Consider the following 18498-nt stretch of genomic DNA (forward strand, 5'->3'; position numbering starts at 1 on the left):
TCTGTATATGGAGCCAGAGTTTTATGGACATCACCATCTCTCTCTCTGCTGAGCAAGGGTAAGTATGCGTTGAAGGCCTTACTGTGGGGTTTTGGACATAGGGATCTTTTTTCTTGCCCTTTTCAAAATGTTTCCCACAAGCTTTGGATCCAATGTCTGTAAGACATTCTCAGTATAATTCAAGAGACTAGTGAAAAGGAAAAATTTCAGAATTTTCATTAAAATGCAAATCAAGTTGAATTACACATGCAACATTAGTCAGAGGGCTAAGTACTTTCTTAGCTAGGGAACGTAGTTTCTATAACTAACTGTTTAGCTACTTAGGGGTGAAGTAAGCAGTGTAGGCTCTACTGTCCACTGCTGGTCTGGACAGACAAAAGCTAACAATATTATTTTCCATTATTCAGTAATGACTTGACCAAAACAAAATTCAAGTGAATGTAAATATTTTAATAAAGGTGTTCCATTCCAGTGTTAACCTGATTCAATTGGATCTGTATTTCATTATTAAATGTAAATATAGATCAGCACTTGCCTTGCAGTAACAATGAATTTATCAACATTCTTCTCACTACTGATTTGGACTTGAGACTGTATTTTGCTAGTGTTCTGTTTTCTTTCATTTTGGACACCTCATACATTGAGTGACAGAACACCCTAACTTGTCATACTATATTTACATATTTGGTATTGTTGGATTCAGTACAACCCCACCTTTCCCATAAGCCATCATATGTGTTGCTATGATAATCCCTGGTAAAGCAGCTACAAAGTAAATGAAAACATTCTGCATAGATATTCATTTTTTGCATGTCCGCTTATTTTAGGTGTATGTTAACATGTCTCTATTCATTCCATACATCAAGATATTCACATCCAGTCTTTTCTAGTAGGTAAAGCAACTTCCTGACTATAAACATTCCAAGTTTCAAAGCTCTCAGAGCTTGTGTGATTGATCTGCACTAGTTTATATGCCTTAACTCCCATACGGACAGGCTATATTTTAGTCCTTTTTTGGTTTTGGGGTGTATAACAATATATGTTAATTTAACAATCTTAGCAGTAAAATATTTTTAGCTAAGAATCCATTTCATATATGGGAGACCTTAGAGATGAGGAAAATCATTGTTGCGTTTAGTTCTACCTCCGGTAGGGGTATCTCAAAAATGTGGGGCCATTGTCACTAGCCTAATAATAGTTTGATAGTTTGAATTCTTTACTGTAAAAACAGAATAGGAATATACTGTTTGTCACTGTTGCGAATGTTAAATAATGTGTGGAGTTAAATGTGAAGGCGTTGCCAACAGTGATGATAATGATAATAATGATTGCATAATTATGCTGGTGATGATGATGATGATGGTGCTGATGATGGTGTTGATGATGATGATGACGATGACAGTGATGGTGATAGTGTTGATGATGATGGTGTTGATGATGATGCTGAATGGAGTTGATAATATTGCTGATGATGAGGATGGTGATGACGGTGATGATGATGATGATGATGATGGTGTTGATGATGATAGTGATGTTGCATCCCTCAGGTGCACCTGCAGACACAACAGGAGGTGAAGATGAAGATGGTCGGCATGGCGATGCACGTGGTGAAGAACGACGGTTTCTTGGCCCTCTACAACGGACTCAGTGCCTCCCTGTGCAGACAAGTGAGTGTGTGTGTGTGTGTGTGTGTGTGTGTGTGTGTGTGTGTGTGGACAATGGACACCATAGAACTTCTGGACTCTGCACTTTAAACCGTGTTGTTTTATCTCTCTGTTCTCATCTCTGTCCGTGTGCGTAGTCTGTAGTCCGACTCCAGTTACTGTGTAATCACAGCAGCAGGACAGTGAGCCGCTGGACAGTGGGGCAGACCTTGAAAAACCACTTTAATAAAAGCAACCGTCAGCACTAACTCTAACATGCTCCTGACTGTGCACACACACACACACACACACACTCACGCACATGCACTCATGCACTCATGCAGACAAACACAAACAGACACACTCACTCACTCTCTCTCTCTCACACACACACACACACACACACACACACGCACACATACACACATACATACACACATGCATGTACATGCACACACACACTGACTCTGCATATTTTCTGTGCCCAGGCACCACTCTCAGTGGAATCAATTAGTTACCTGATCTAACACGTAGAGACCTGCACTGTACCAGGTGAAGTCTGAAACACTTGTAAATGTGCAGACACATGTGCTGAGCTGGTCTCAGATCAGGTTCCACTGCAAGGTTAAAGTCCAGTGTAGCTCCGTTCCGTAGTCACCTATTCCCTAACCCTCTCTGCAAAAAGTCTCAGGATCAGAATGACTGCATGGAATCCTGCATGGAATCCTGCGACTCTTCATGTAAATGGCACTTTATCTCCCTCTAGTGGTTGAAAATGGAGTTCACACAGTTCACAACTTCGGGTCATTGCAAAAACTGTATGTGCTCTATCGTGCGTCCCAGCGCAATTGACTTTGTATACTCGCGCTTTTGTCTTTCCTATTTTGCAGTCAGCGCATATTGGAATTTTCCCTCCACAGGTACGTGCCTGTAAATTAGGGAATTCGATTGCGCCCACCGGGGCGGTTCAGCGAAAAGACGGGGCGTGTTCCGGCGCAAACGTTCACTGTTGATATTTTGCAGTTTCAGAAAACAATTCCGCCACAGACCAGGAACTCCCTGGTCTAAAGTCTGTGGCGCAAATGCAGATGCTATTTTAAGGGCGCATGCATGACCACAGGCCTGCATGAATTAATGCGTTGCACACCAATCTACAGACACCCCCGTGCACAGATGGAAACATGCAAAGCCTTGATAATATTTGTCCATTTCCCAGTTTTGTTTGTGCATTGGTGACCTAAAAAATGTAGTAGTAGCCTATATAGTACAACATCTACATGCAATATCTTTACAACAACAACGCCTAATTATGACCTATTAATTTGGACAACTTTATACAGCCCTATAAAGGCTAAAGTTACCTTTAGTTTTGTTCCAATTTACCGTTGTGTATGGCTTTAAACATCGCGTGCACTTTAACATCAGCCTAAGCATTATTCCAGCTGCGCTAAGGTTTTAAGCACCACAATTTTGCCTACCTTGTTGTAGCTCATCTAAAATAACTCCAAGCTTTGTTATGTTCCCTCCATCCTTTCGTTATTTTCAAAAAACGTTTTATATCCATGATGGCCTTAAAGTCTTGAGTTAGTGAATTAGCTTAAATCAGCTTTTATGTGCTGTTAACCAGCAAATAGTACATGAAAGCAGCAAGTATGGCTACAATTTCTGTAGTTGCTGCACCCATTCATTGTTATTCTCTCTCCTGCTCAAACGAATGTTGTGCGTGCATTAAGTTGATGATAAAGTGTTTAACAGAAAATATTGTAAATAGCCTACTGTCATGCAGTTAATCGGATATACTGTGCAGAGTTGAAAGTTAGGTCAACTTGGAAACTGTTTCTCACAGGCCGCCTGTGCTGCGCAACGCACACTTCGCTCCACTCATCTATACAACGTAGTTCCCATTTCTGTAAACCATACATAATTTCAAAGAAAAATATTACCACTCGAGGGAAATCAGTGTGGTGTCCATTAAGATGTGAAAAAATAGGCATAAATCTAGCTTTCATGAATCACGGATGTGTTGATGACATAAATTAGGAAATATTAGATGATTTAAGGAGACGTTATGTTGAATTGCATGCCGATGCCATTTAACCCAAATGCCCCAGCGTCAGCACGGGAGAGAAGAGATTAACTGACAGAAGATATGCATTGTCTATAGAGAGGTAATGTTAGATTACATTGTACATAGCAAAAATATCACCATGCATTCATAATCTCGTGATTCAGTGATCCCAAAGAGTGATCCCAAAACATCGGAAAGTATGTCTTTGTGACAATTCTGTATTACATTTTCCACATTACAAGAGGAAAAATCAATAGCTGACCGTTCCTAACTGAACAGTAAAATTATAGCGCTGTGAACGCTCCTGGCTGCGCCTGGCAAATACGCCACCATAATAGCAATCAGCTATGGCACAAGCGTGCCTGTTGTTAAAGGGAATGTGAGATGACGCCCTGATTGGTTTATTGCATGTTACGCCCAGACCACACCCATGATTAATGTAGCTACTTCAGACCACCCCATTTTAGATTTGCGTCGGGCGCAACAGTCAAATATCCCGCCGGTAAAATAGCATCAGCGCCCAAGATCCGCCCACAAAGTGACTTGCGTTTTGAGCAAAGACACTTCTGTTTCAGATCGTTAACATATAGCCCTCTGTCTTTCTTCAATTATAATAGGGTCTGAACGATTTAAGGAAGACATGTAATGGCATTTTTTCTGGCAAATATTGTGATTTTGATTTGCAATATAATTTTTGAAAGTCAAGCATTCTAAATGTTGTTATAAGTTACTTTGAGCAATGAGCAATGAAGCACTCCTGTGAGCTTCTGTGTTCATACAAGGAAGATGACATGAATATAGAAATCATAGATTTTACAATACAGATTATTGGGAGTTGCAAGCTTTGATGTAATTGCAGAAATTTAATTGCAGCCTTTGCAATGAGCATTAGTTCAAAATGCGATTTTTTTTATTTCAAATTAATTGTGCAGTACTTATTTATAGTCACTTTTTTGATGTCATCAAATTGTTTTCAGCTTCAACTGAGACTATATGTTCTGACTTTTTATCTCTTTATCACTTTAAATCTCTCTATCTCTCTCTCTCTGCCCCCTCTCTCTCTCTCTCTCTCCCCCTCTCTCTCTCTCCCTTTCTCTCTCTCCCTTTCTCTCTCCACCTCTCTGTAGATGTCGTACTCTCTGACGCGGTTTGCCATCTATGAGACAGTGAGGGATATAATTGGCAGTGGCTCTCAGGGCCCCATGCCATTCTACCAGAAGGTCCTGCTGGGAGCCTTCGGAGGTGTGTTCACACACACACACACACACACACACACACACACACGCACGTTCACATGCACGCACACACATGCATGCATGTACACAAAGACACATGCACACACAAATACGCACACTAACACATACACACACACACACACACACACACACACACGCATGTTCACATGCACGCTAGGGCGATATTCGGTATAAGCGGTATGCGATAAAAATTTGGCCAACGATAGAGATTTTTGTTATACCGGCATATTGCGATAGGTCATTATGTCATCAAATTGCAACACGCTTGGCCTGCCGGGACCGGTAGCAACCACGAGGAGGCCACAGGTGTGGAAAAATGGCTGCGAGCGGTGAAGGTATTGTAACGATTTGATAGCGACACAGACAGTTGTCCAATCAAAAGGTTTATTAGCTGAGAACGAGAGCAGGGACACAGACCCAGAACACAATACACACGGAGCAGGTCAAGCTACACACACACGCTACACATACAGGGGTGGACGCAGCCCCCCACACAAAAAGGACCACACACGAGGGAGAACTAAAAGGGAAACATGTCACGATAAAGACGCTAACTTTAGACTTGTAAGTTAGGAGAAATACAGACATAAACCCCCAAACAGCGTAGGAATTTCACGGCGGCCACGTCGTTGCCTCTTGCGTTGGCCGTGAGGCCCCTTTGAAAATCAGAGGTTTACAGGCCACGGTGGCCTTGGTGCCCCCTTCTTTCAATATTCTGCTTTGCGTCCTACTAATAGCGATTTTTATTTAGCCTGTGTGGCCTGTCAAAATAATCTAAGCATTCACAGCGCAAATTAATTGAGTATTTTACGCAGTGGAGAAAGTGACAGCGCAAGAAAGAAGGTGCGTCCAAATTCCATTCATCTCAGTTGAACTACTCGCGAAGTAGCCTATTCATCACACAAACATCACAAGTATCACATGAAAGAGCTTTTTCTCAGCTTTTAAACGATGTTACCCGATAATTGCTTAGTTGAACGGTTCGCGAGAAAAGTAAATAATATAATTCAATTTAATCATACATTCTACTGAAGGTTTTGCGTCCCATGATCTCCCAACCCATTCATCTCGGTGGAATACTTCACAAACCCTTCTTTTAACACACGACAAACCTCATATCAAAATAAACAGCAGACCTTACCGAACACAAAGGTGTAAAGCAGTCCCCTGTACAGTTAGCCGTTCCAGAGTAATCCAGTTTTGAATTTGCAGTACATTTCGACATGCATGGATGTCTCCAAATTTGGGCTTTAAGTTTTACAATGTGTTTAAATTGTTCCACATGATTTCATAACGGGCCAAATACAAAATAAATGTTACAAATATCGCCTAAATATTGGTAAATCAGAGGACAGCTGACTGAGTTTGTGAAAGTATCGTTAGCCTAATGATCACAAAATGCTAAGCATGCATCTAGGCTATTTGAGTTTCTTAAAGCTGAGCTGTGGTTAAATTGTTCAATACATGATTTTATAACAGGCCAAATATAAAATAAATGTTATATATAGCCTAGATATCTGTAAATATTAGATGATCAGATGATTTACAGTTCTATGTAATATGTCATGTTTCATGTTTTTGTAATGTTTCATACAGTGATGCCGGTCTACTGCAGTGAATAGGCTAAATAAAACTTTGATCATTTTTATAGCCAATACATTTTTAAATAAGTAACAATCTTGACTATTTTATGCAAGAACCTGCTAGACCTATATTGAAATTCACACACCAAATTATACCGCAATATATACTGTTTACCGTCTGTGTCCCAAATTATACCGCAATATGAATTTTAGGCCATATCGCCCACCCCTAATGCACGCACACACATGCATGCATGTACACAAAGACACACATGCACACACAAATACGCACACTAACACATACACACACACACACACACACACGCACGTTCACATGCACGCACACACATGCATGCATGTACACAAAGACACAAATGCACACACAAATACGCACGCACACACACACACACACACACACACACACACACACACACACTCACACTCACAAGTATGTACTCTCTTTTTATCTTTCCTCAGGCTTTACTGGAGGCTTCATTGGGACTCCTGCTGATATGGTGAATGTGAGGTGTGTGTCAATACAAATCGTACACGCGCACACACACACACACACACAAACACACAAACACACACACACACACAAACACACACACACAAAAGTCTCCTACTCTCATATGCACACACCCCTCTGTAAAGGTCTGGTTGATTTGTCTCCACAGAATGCAGAATGATGTGAAGCTTCCTCCAGAGCTGAGGAGAAAGTGAGTCTGTCTGTCTGTCTGTCTGTCTGTTATTGGTCCTCCTCTCCTGTCTTTTCCTGTTGTTCATGTTTGTGTTACAGCCTGTCTGTCACTATTTGTTGGTCTGTTATCTGTTACCTGTCTGTTATCTTATTAAGAGAGACCTCCATGGCTTTCTTCAGTTGACGTTCTCTAGTTGGGTACTTTAATTATTGTACATCTAATTCCTCTTAGCAACATGCTAACTGCAGGCTTTCTGTGTTTCAGCTATAAACATGCACTAGATGGACTTTACAGGGTGTTCAGGGAAGGTGAGCTTCTCATGGTGTCATGGGTACTTTTGCCCCTGTGTTTGTCTGTGTGTATATGTGTTTATGTGTTTATTGCCTGAGGCATGCTCACAAACTAATAATTAAAGAGCTACGATTGGCAGGCCTACTTTACTTAGGAAAAAAATCTTGATGGCTACCAACTCTCTCTCTCTCTCTCTCTCTCTCTCTCTCTCTCTCTCTCTCTCTCTCTCTCTCTCTTTTTCTCTCCCTGTGTGTGTGTGTGTGTGTGTGTGTGTGTGTATAAAATCACCAGAGGGTGTGAGGAGGCTGTTTTCCGGAGCCACCATGGCCTCGAGCAGAGGAGCTCTGGTCACCGTCGGGCAGGTGAGACAGCAAAGCCTTCTGTGAAAAGACTGTTGCACCGTGGGAAAGTTTTCCACCAGCAGAAAAAACATTCATGTGTTGCCAAATCGATGTTGTTTACTCTTTTTTAAATGAGATGTGTGCTTTGGCACAATTAGGGATCTCCTCAAAGGTTGTATGTTGCCAGGTAAATGTCATTCACGGCTATAGCCTCAGGCCTGGATACAAGCATGAACTTATTGATTGTAATGGCTGGGTGGAACACCACAGACCCACGGATAACATAGTGCAGACGTGTCAGTACATGTCTACAGACTCTCTCTCTCTCAGAGGAAGTAAGTGAGGATAGGAGCAGGCTTCACTCAATGTGTATACTTTTAAACTTTAAAGGAACCGTATGTATGAAAAATATTTCAATTAATCATAAAATGGCCCTGATATGTCACTAGACATTAAGAAATCATGTTCATTTCAAATACTTATATCACTGACAACAGTAGTCCAGCCAGGATATTGTCTTTTAAAAAGTGAAGTTGCAGCCCTCAACTGTTGTTGATGTTGTGTTTTGTCATGTCATGTTGTGTTTTGGCCTGATGCGCCACCCTCCACCTATCTACTAATCACGAAGTCAGTAGTGTTTCGCCATCCGCGTTGGCAACCTCGAGTCAGGGGGGAGGGGGAGGGGATACACCACTCTTCAGTATTTTGAAAGTGATTGCAGTACCAGTTTTGGCCACAATCTTACATATGGTTCCTTTAAGAGTGCTGGCCTGGATAGTTAGAATACGTAAAGTAGGAGAGAGGCCACACTTTGCATATATACTTTTCTTCGATGCATTTATACTTTTATCAAATGTCACTATGCATTTTTACTTTTATCAAATAAAAGTATATATGCATAGTGCGGCCTCTCTCCTAGAACAGAGGAAGTCCATGGATTCATGTAGTCGAGTGTCTCTGTAAACACCGAAACATGCCAGTTAATGTGAAAGCAGCATGCCAAGATGACGTGATATGTTTGTAAATATATAATGGGTTGATATGTTTGTAAATATATAATGGGTTGATATGTTTGTAAATATATAATGGGTTGATATGTTTGTAAATATATAATGGGTTGATATGTTTGTAACAGCAAGATGGGCTGATGTGTTTTTGATAGTAAGATAAGCTGATGGTTTTGTAATAGTCAGATGGTCTGTTGGGTTTGCTATGGTAATGTGGTCTGATGCATTTGTGATAGTTAATGTGGGGTGATGTGATTGCAATCGCAAGATGGTCTGATGGGTTTGTGATCGTAAGATAGTCTGATGCGAAGATGGTCTGATGCATTTGTGATAGTTAATGTGGGGTGATGTGTTTGTGATAGTAAGATGGTCTGATGTGTTTGTAATAGTACTGTGTGTCCTTACCGAACGTTAAGCGATAAAAGCAGTTTAATTACATTACATTACATTGTTTTCAATTGGAGTGTACTGACTGCAAGCAGCTCGAGCAGCGCGATGCAACGCAACGTTTTGAAAGAACTTTTGTCGGACGCCCTGTTTCTATTTTCTTTCTGTCGCTCGCATTGCTGTGCTATTGTGAATGAGAAATATGACGCAATAGTAGACAGATAACATTGACAGTCGCTCGCTCAGATCCTGTTAGGATGTTAACATGTTTTCTTAAAGGGATGGTCATGTGTACTTGACCTAGGGTCAATGTATGAACGATAATGAATTCAAACTTTCGTTTGGAAGCAAAATTACGTTAATCAGAGGAGATTTTACAATATGTCGATTTGTCTGTAGGGACCCTCTCCACACTACCACTGAACTGTAAGGCTATGTTGAGTCTTGACAGTGGTTTTAATATAGCAATTTATTTTGACGTGGCTCAATGCCTGCGGCTACAGGCTATGATACATTTTACTGCTAATACAAACAACGATCTAACTCAAAACTCCTCCGATTAACGTCAGTTTGCTCCCAAACCAAAGGTTGTGAGTACACCAGACCATCCATTTAACTGCCTATTGGAATGTCCCATAAGAAGCTTGAGTGATTTCTGGTGACCCTTCTCCTCTTCCCCTTGTAGCTGGCCTGCTATGACCAGGCCAAGCAGCTGGTCCTGGGCACTGGTATCCTAGGAGACAACATCCTCACCCATTTCCTTTCCAGCTTCATCGCTGTGAGTGACCACTACTTGTGTCAGCGTCATATTCTAGAATTCACCCATGGAATGTTCTCGTAATCAATTATGATATATTTTACCAAGTTTATGAAGGAGACAAAATTGATGTGTTTTTTTTTTATTATTTCATCTACTTTTCATTTCTCTCTCATTCTCTCTCTCTCTCTCTCTCTCTCTCTCTCTCTGTGTAGGGTGGCTGTGCTACATTCCTCTGTCAGCCACTGGACGTGATGAAGACCAGGCTGATGAACTCTAAAGGAGAATATTCGGTCAGTCACACTCCTCCATCTACCTCTCTCTATCTCTCTCCCTCTCTCTCTCTCACACTCCACATGTTCTCTACATGTTCTCTACACTTTATACATGTTGTGCTGCTCTGTAAAGACTACTAGCGATGACATTTGGTGGAGCATCATGGACTACATTAGCTAAAACAAAACATTGTTAAGCCATATTGAAACATAACTCTCTCTCTCTGTTGTTTGCTGTCTCAGGGGGTGATGCATTGCTTGAAGGACACAGCCAAACTGGGACCATTAGGATTTTATAAGGTAATTAAAATACCATTCACACACACACACACACACACACACACACACACACACACACACACACACACACACATTCATTCATACAATAAACAAGACAGGCACACATACACGCACACAGACAAGTAAACTCTCATGTGTACACACATTTACACACACACACACACACACACACACACACACACACACACACACACACACACACACACACACACACACACACACACACACACACACACACACAGACGTCACACTAATCCCATGCTTCTGTTTTAGTTCCTCTTGTGTTTATTTACCCTTTTTCTTAATAGTTGGGTGCATGTAGAGTTTAGAATCCCTCATTTTGAAACTCTTTATGTGGTTCATTGAGTTCACAGCCAATCACAAACTGTAGCCTTATCTACGAGTCACACACTTAGAGGAGTCAGTTTTGGGTTTAATTTTGCTTGTTTGTCTTCTCGGAGGATAGCTTTTTTTATGTTTACTTGAGTTGAGTTTTACTTTTCAGAAATTATGTCCCATTTCTATCTTAATGTAACAGACTAGAGTCGTTTCCATCTGCTCATAGTTCAGTCAGTTACTTTAAACATTTACAGCTGCGTGTAGATTTTATAGTGGATTCTTGTCAATGTACTGCACAGCTTCCGTTATGGGTCCTGCCATGAGGTTTTAGAATAAATCAAAATAACATTGAGCCTGAAAAGCACTGCATTTTTGTTGTTTGTTTATTTATGTAGTGTGTGCCTTTTGGGATTTAATTTCTGTGAGCAATCCATTTAAAGGCAAAACAAGCAGAAACAACAACAATAACAACAACAAACATTTAAAACATGTGATATTTTAAATTGCCAACCAATGAGATTGCAGGTGTCACTTCCTGTATATGCTAACTGTCCAATGGGGTTGCAGGGTTTGGTTCCGGCGGGAATTCGGCTGATCCCTCACACAGTGCTCACCTTCCTCTTCCTGGAGCAGCTCAAGAAGTACTTCGGCATCGTCGTGGTTACTTGAGCCTGGGAGCTGCCGCTGTGAACTCTGGGAACTGAAATGGACACACACACACACACACACACACACACACACACACACACACACACACACACACACACACACACACACACACACACACACACACACACACACACACAAGCACATACATTAGGGCACACATAGTAACATAGTAATAGTTATAATTGGGGGGAAAATGGAAATGATGTGTAATGTAACACCCCTTTGCCTCTGAATATCAAGATAAGTGCTAACACACACAAACACACACACACACACACACACACCTTGCGTTAACAGCCATTGTACATCTTTGCCATCATACACCTGTGCCATGTAAACTCTCTCTCACACACACACACACACACACACTAAAGACAACACAGAGGATAATACCGCCTCCACAGACACACAGTGTGTCTGAGTGAAGCCTCTTTACCGTTGTGGTGTTTACATCTACCGAAGTGCATCATCTCACTGCCTCTACACTATCTTTGTTTTCAGTATCATGTTTATTCCATTATGAGACTCAATCATCAACACAGACATCACCCTTACTGCATAAAGTGAAGTATGACTTATGAGACTTAAAGGAATATGCCAACTTTTGGAAAATAAGCTTATTTGCTATCTACCCCAGAGTTTGATAAGATAATACATATTCTTCTCTTCTCTGTGCTTGCAATGACCATGTTTGACACTGTTAGCTTAACTGTTAGCTTAGCTTAACTTAACCTAACTCACTGGAAGTGGGTTTAACCAGTTAGCCTATAGCCACCCACTCATACTGTATGAAGTCAAGTTGTACCTATGAGACTCAATAATTAGTGAGTCACCCAGTCAGACACAGTTGCTTAATGAATGCAGAGGAACACATAGGTTCACACATGTACCCAATGCACAGACAAACATACAGACAGCATGCATACACACATAGAAGAGGTTGAAAATAACTGGAATATGGGGATACATACAAACACTTTGCATCTCCCTTTTCGCCAAATCAACACACACACACACACACACACACACACACATACACACACACACACACACACACACACACACATATAATCACACACACTCACATAATCACACACACACACACACACACACACACACACACACACACACACACACACACACACACACACACATAATCACACACACACACACACACACACACATAATCACACACACTCACACTCAGCCACTTTTATAATCAACTATTGTTGTCTCAACAATTGCCCAAGACCCGCCAAGAATAGTATTCACCTGCCGTGCCAATATGGAGCTCTACCATTGTGCAGTTCACTTCCTTTCCTTCATTTCAGTTTTGTTCATGTGCCATTGAAAGGGAAAATAGCCAACAATGTTATCCAGCTTCAAAGAGAGCAGTTCCAGTGTTTGTCTCTGTTTTAAGGACACTCCGTAGTATCCTTACTTCCATAACTAGGATCCTTACTTAGCGTACCACCAGGACTAAAGGGGATGAAAACGCATACTTACCTAAGAAAGACTGCCTTACTTCTAACGGGTATGTGTGTTGATAACGGTTTATAACGCTACGTATGGTTTATAACGCTACGTATCGTGTGAATGGTTTATAACGCTACATATCGTGTGTACTTTGATACCCATCGGGGATGGTCAGTTTATAACGCTACTTATCGTGTGTACGTTGATACCAATCATGAATGGTCAGTTTATAATGCTACGTATCGTGTGTACGCTGATACCCATTGTGGATGGTCAGTTTATAATGCTACGTATCATGTGTACGCTGATACCCATTGTGGATGGTCAGTTTATAAAGCTACGTATCGTGTGTACGTTTATACACATCGTGGGATGTGGTTGCTGCTGATGGGAGAGAGATAGGAGAGACGGAATGCTGTATGGTGTGGTTGCTGTTTTGTTTGTGACGTTTTAAACCCTGGAGGGCAATGTGATCTGATGAATGTTATATACCGGTAGGTCTGGTGCTCTGTTTCATTCGTCAAACAAATATAACTCTCAAACTCACTCACATGCACACACACACACATAGACAGAACACAGACAAAATGTGTTTGGTTGGGTGTAATGCCAAATGATATTATGGAAGTTAGATACTTCTCAAAGTGCATACCACAAAGAAGCCAAACACATACACACACACTATGCCATTCTCAGTCTTTGATTTCAAAACACTGTCAGCATTTCCCAGGTGGGACATTCAGTATTGGTCACAGCAGCCGCAGTCCCTTATTCACTTCTACACACACACACACACACACACACACACACACACGTTTTATAATTTATAACTTCAGATTTGATCTGCAACACGGGCATGCATATCACATCAACGTGCAACCATCCCAGACAAACAATACCATAGAGTTTCACAGAGCTGTGATGTTCTATAATAATAATGATGTAGTGCTTTAGAAAATTGCATTGTGGGATTGCACTTTGCAATCTTCACAACCCGCTTGTAGTGTCAAGCGGCACTTTGACAGTGTTTAGAGAGATTTTTTTTTAATTTGCACTAATTGACCTTTAAAGACACGATGCTACTGTTTTATTTTGTTTATCTCCTTGCATACGGATGCATTTGGATAGATTGTTGGAAGATTTTATGCCTTACCTACATGTTGCCTCTAGGGGGCAGTGTGACACAGTTATCTAATGGCTTGGTGGTGCCGAGAGCTCTTTGAGGAGGGTGCACGAGTGCATTTGTGTGTGTGTGTGTGTGTGTGTACACAAGTGCATTTGTGTGTGTGTGTGTGCACGAGTGCATTTGTGTGTGTGTGTGTGTGTGTGTGTGTGTGTGTGTGTGTGTGTGTGTGTGAAATAGAGATTGAGAGAGAGAGAGAGTGCCTCTTGAATGGCTTCATGCACCTGAGGTGGTGTGGGTAGTCTACATCCTGCCTGAGTTATGAGCTATAATACCCATGCAGTCTGCATGCAGATTTCTTCTCTTTAATATATACCACAACATAGAGGCCATTCCCTGTGGGCTGTGGCCCGTAGAAAGATGGGAGATATTTAGACACATCATCAAAACATGCAATTTATTTCAAGATCTATGCTGGAATTGTGCATTGTAAAAAAAAAAAAAACTTTCCCATCCTGTGCAAATCAGTCCATATAGGGTATACAGCTGCTCTTGTAACAGAAAGAGATTGAAAATATATAATGCAATCCAAACTGGAAGTTTTTAATTCTGTATGAAATGTCATGTATTATTATGTTTTTATTTTTTATTTTTTGTCTGAAATGGCTAATACCCTATGTTGTAGATTTATTTTGGAATTAAACTACTAATGCGTCAGAACGTTATAGACCATTGTGTGCATTTTGTTTCTGTCTACTTATTGTTCTACTGTATTCTTCATGAAGTTGATGTTTATTTTAATTGAATGCAAGTAATATCACATCACATTATCATGTGACTATGGTGTTGGTGTGTTCCATAATGTGTTTTCATGACGTGCTCTTGAGTTCAATCTTTTTTTAGATGATTGCTGTTGAAAATGGCTCGTCTTACAGTGTGGATGTACACTGTCTTGTGTATGAGCACATGTGTTCTTGGTGTTGATGAAGCAGATGGACACAATAGAGAAGGAGTCATTTATCACCTTTTATTTTTCGTCTTTTGTTTCGTGCCTTTCATCATGTAATTTGTAATTTCTCTCTTAAAAAATCTCACTCTCACTGGCATTGAAGGTTTACTTACTGTACAAATGCTGTGTGTGTGTGTGTGTGTGTGTGTATGTGTGTGTGTGTGTGTGAAACATGCATGTGTCACGCATCCTGTGTACACCTCTCTTTCTAGTCTTTTCATCTCACCCTCTCTCTTTCTTTCTTTCTTTCATTCTTTCTCTCTCTCTCTCTCTCTCTCTCTCTGCATGTCCCTCATTTGTTTAAATTATTATTAATATCCTATTTTTTGTCCGTTCATTGATAGACTTTGTGCTTTGTATCCAGGGAAGGGAAGACATGCTGTTGTGTCATATGGCACCTGTAGCATGGATGCTTATGCCGTGATGGGACTGTACAGTTTGTGTACGATACCTCGGTCCATGGAAATCTTTGTGTTGCCATGATAACATGTTGTGGTTATGTTGCTCTGATGCCAACACTTTTGTATAGGGGTGTCTCAAAGAGACCTGACTTGCTAAAGTGTCTGTGTGCAGCTGTGTGCGCGTGTGTGTGCGCGTGTGTGTGTGTGTGTGTGTGTGTGTGTGTGTGTGTGTGTGTGTGTGTGTGTGAATTAAAACCTTAGGTAGCAGTGAGTTCAGAAGAGAATGAAAAAAGAGAATGAATGAAACTCTCATTCTCTCTCACACACACACACACACACACACACTTAGACAGAGCACTGACAAAATGGGTTTGAATCAGAACTTTAGGGAGCAGTGAGGTCAGAACGGAATAAAGAAAGAGAAAAAGAGAAAGAATAAATGAATGGACGATTGTGAATCAATGAGGATACACGCTGGAAGAACAATTCACCCTAGAATAATAATCACTTCATATATTTAATATCTTGCATAGTTAAGTGGATTGCATGTGTGCTTGTGTGTGTGTGTGTGTTAAGGAGTGCAATTTGTAATCAGTACATTCATGCATGCAGTCACACATGCATGTGCAACTCAGATCATACACATTCTTACCATTCGAAAATACTTAACAAAAATCTCTCCAGTCACCAGGGCAACAGTTTGACTGACGGCTGTCTGAGCTCTGTTGTCAATCTCCTGCAAGTTCTTTCTGGACAGAGGTGGACTTCTAATGAACACAGGCCTCATTTAGTGACCTGTCTGCCCAGACCAGACATCCCCGAGCCTTTGTATTCCTCTCAGGCAGGACATAATTGGGTTTCATTCAGGACACGCTGGGCTTGTTGCTCTCAGAAACGGCCTTCTTGACCTCAGATGTGTCCTTTTTATGGGATGAATGTAAAAACAGTGTGAACACACGTGGAAACAGTTCAAAGTTGATATCCCCAATGTTATGCCTCTCTCTTTCACACACACACACACACACACACACTGTAAATGAATATACCTGGCTTATGCTTATACCTGTGATGATTTTTGACGCGTGTGTGTGTGTGTGTGTGTACAGTATGTGTGTGTGTGTGTGCAGGGTGCGATTTGTAGGGGGGGATGGTGAGGATTTCCCCCCCTCTGGTTTTCCTATCCCCTACCTCTGCTAAATTATTTTTATCCCCGGTGGGGACAACATTTATCCCCCTCTGCCCTTCATATTGATGAATGCTACTTCATATAAGTAAAGCGCTGCAACGTGAGAACAGTCTAGTAGGCTAGCCTACATAATAATCTGACATCAGAAACGCACAGCACAAATGGCATTGGCTACAGCAGCAAAAAATCGATACAGCACATTAATGCACCAGTCCAGAGGGTGTATAACGGCTCCCACACACAGTTCCGTTCCACCAACGCATGCCAGCGGGTGTTCCCGACGGTAGCTATGCAAATGACGAAGTATAACCGTAATTTGATTGGCAGGTACCGTCTGTTGTTGTCCGTCGGTGCAGCAAAACTTTTTGACGTGTGTAGGAGCCGTTAGTCTCAGTGTGTTATCTGAAGGGTGACCAGTGTATGAAGCTCAGTGTGTTATCTGAGGAATGACCAGTGTAGAGTGTATAAAGCTCAGTGTGCTATCTGAAGTGTGACCAGTGTAGAGGGTGTATGAAGCTCAGTGTGCTATCTGAAGGGTGACCAGTGTAGAGTGTATGAAGCTCAGTGTGCTATCTGAGAGAATGACCAGTGTAGTGTGTATAAAGCTCAGTGTGCTATCTGAGAGATGACCAGTGTAGTATTCCAGCAGCAGTTTTCAGGAGTGTTGTGTGCAGGCCACAATTTTGGGTGGACATAATTAGAGGTCAATTAATCATGCAATTATCCTAAATTGGGCATGTGCACATACTCTAGCCTGGCTACACATACTCACAAATATATTGAAAATATGGGTGGGCATGTGCCCATCTAGGTTCACTCCACATGGCACAGCACCACTGCTTGTGCTGAAGCAAGGATCATTATTGTGTCATATACATACAGTATACTGTACTCTTTACTGATTGGCTGAAGTGCATTCATTAATTGTGTATAATGAGACACTTATGAAGATGATTCAGTGACACACACACGCACGCACGCACACACACACACACACACACACACACACACACACACATACTAAATGCTGAGTTAAGTGACAGCACATCACCACAAATGGTCAAGGAACACTTGCAAACAAGCTAAAGGGTTTGCATGGATCACTCATATCTTATGAAAATAACACTCCTGCTGGTAGAATCACACAGTGAATGTTCAGAGGGTTAGTGCCTTGGAGGGGTTCCATCATTGGAAAGCAGAATGAATTCGCTAAATCCTTCTATCTCTTTCTCTCTCTCTCTCTCTCTCTCTCTCTCTCTCTCTCTCTCTCTCTCTCTCTCTCTCACACACTCTCTCACACACACACAGACACACACACACACACACAGACTCAGGGCTGTGGGCTCTGTTTTCTTGTCTTGTACTCTCTTTTTTTCTCTGTCACGTTGGTTCCCTCTTTGTGTCTGATATGCATGAATTCCCTGTTGGAACCCTATTTATTTTTCTCTCTTGATGTCTATACCTCTCTACATCCCTCTGTCTCACACACTCTCTGACACACACACACACACACACACACACACACACACACACACACACACACACACACACACACACACACAAACACACACACACACACACACACACACACACATACTGTACATAGAGACAAACACACAAGCAAACAAACACACACACACACACACACACACACACACACAAACACACACACACACACACACATAC

At 41.4% G+C, this 18498-nt stretch overlaps 1 protein-coding gene across 1 annotated transcript in view; it reads left to right on the forward strand.

Annotated features, from left to right (window-relative positions):
• The window catches only part of slc25a10b (solute carrier family 25 member 10b), a 33512-nt gene extending 18209 nt beyond the window's left edge, over positions 1-15303 (forward strand). The window contains exons 2-11 of the mRNA XM_076286018.1: positions 1548-1667; positions 4839-4953; positions 7028-7076; positions 7228-7269; positions 7516-7559; positions 7834-7904; positions 9963-10055; positions 10250-10327; positions 10553-10609; positions 11516-15303. Coding sequence (XP_076142133.1) covers positions 1548-1667; positions 4839-4953; positions 7028-7076; positions 7228-7269; positions 7516-7559; positions 7834-7904; positions 9963-10055; positions 10250-10327; positions 10553-10609; positions 11516-11617 — 771 coding nt within the window. The 3' untranslated portion in view covers positions 11618-15303. The remainder of the gene's footprint in view (positions 1-1547; positions 1668-4838; positions 4954-7027; positions 7077-7227; positions 7270-7515; positions 7560-7833; positions 7905-9962; positions 10056-10249; positions 10328-10552; positions 10610-11515) is intronic.
• Positions 15304-18498: the final 3195 nt, after the last annotated feature.

Source organism: Alosa pseudoharengus, unplaced genomic scaffold (genome assembly GCF_046254945.1).
Source record: "Alosa pseudoharengus isolate Yale_2024_CS ecotype anadromous, Long Island Sound unplaced genomic scaffold, YU_APseudo_1.1 YU_APseudo_1.1_scf_1, whole genome shotgun sequence".
Lineage (NCBI taxonomy): Eukaryota > Metazoa > Chordata > Actinopteri > Clupeiformes > Clupeidae > Alosa > Alosa pseudoharengus.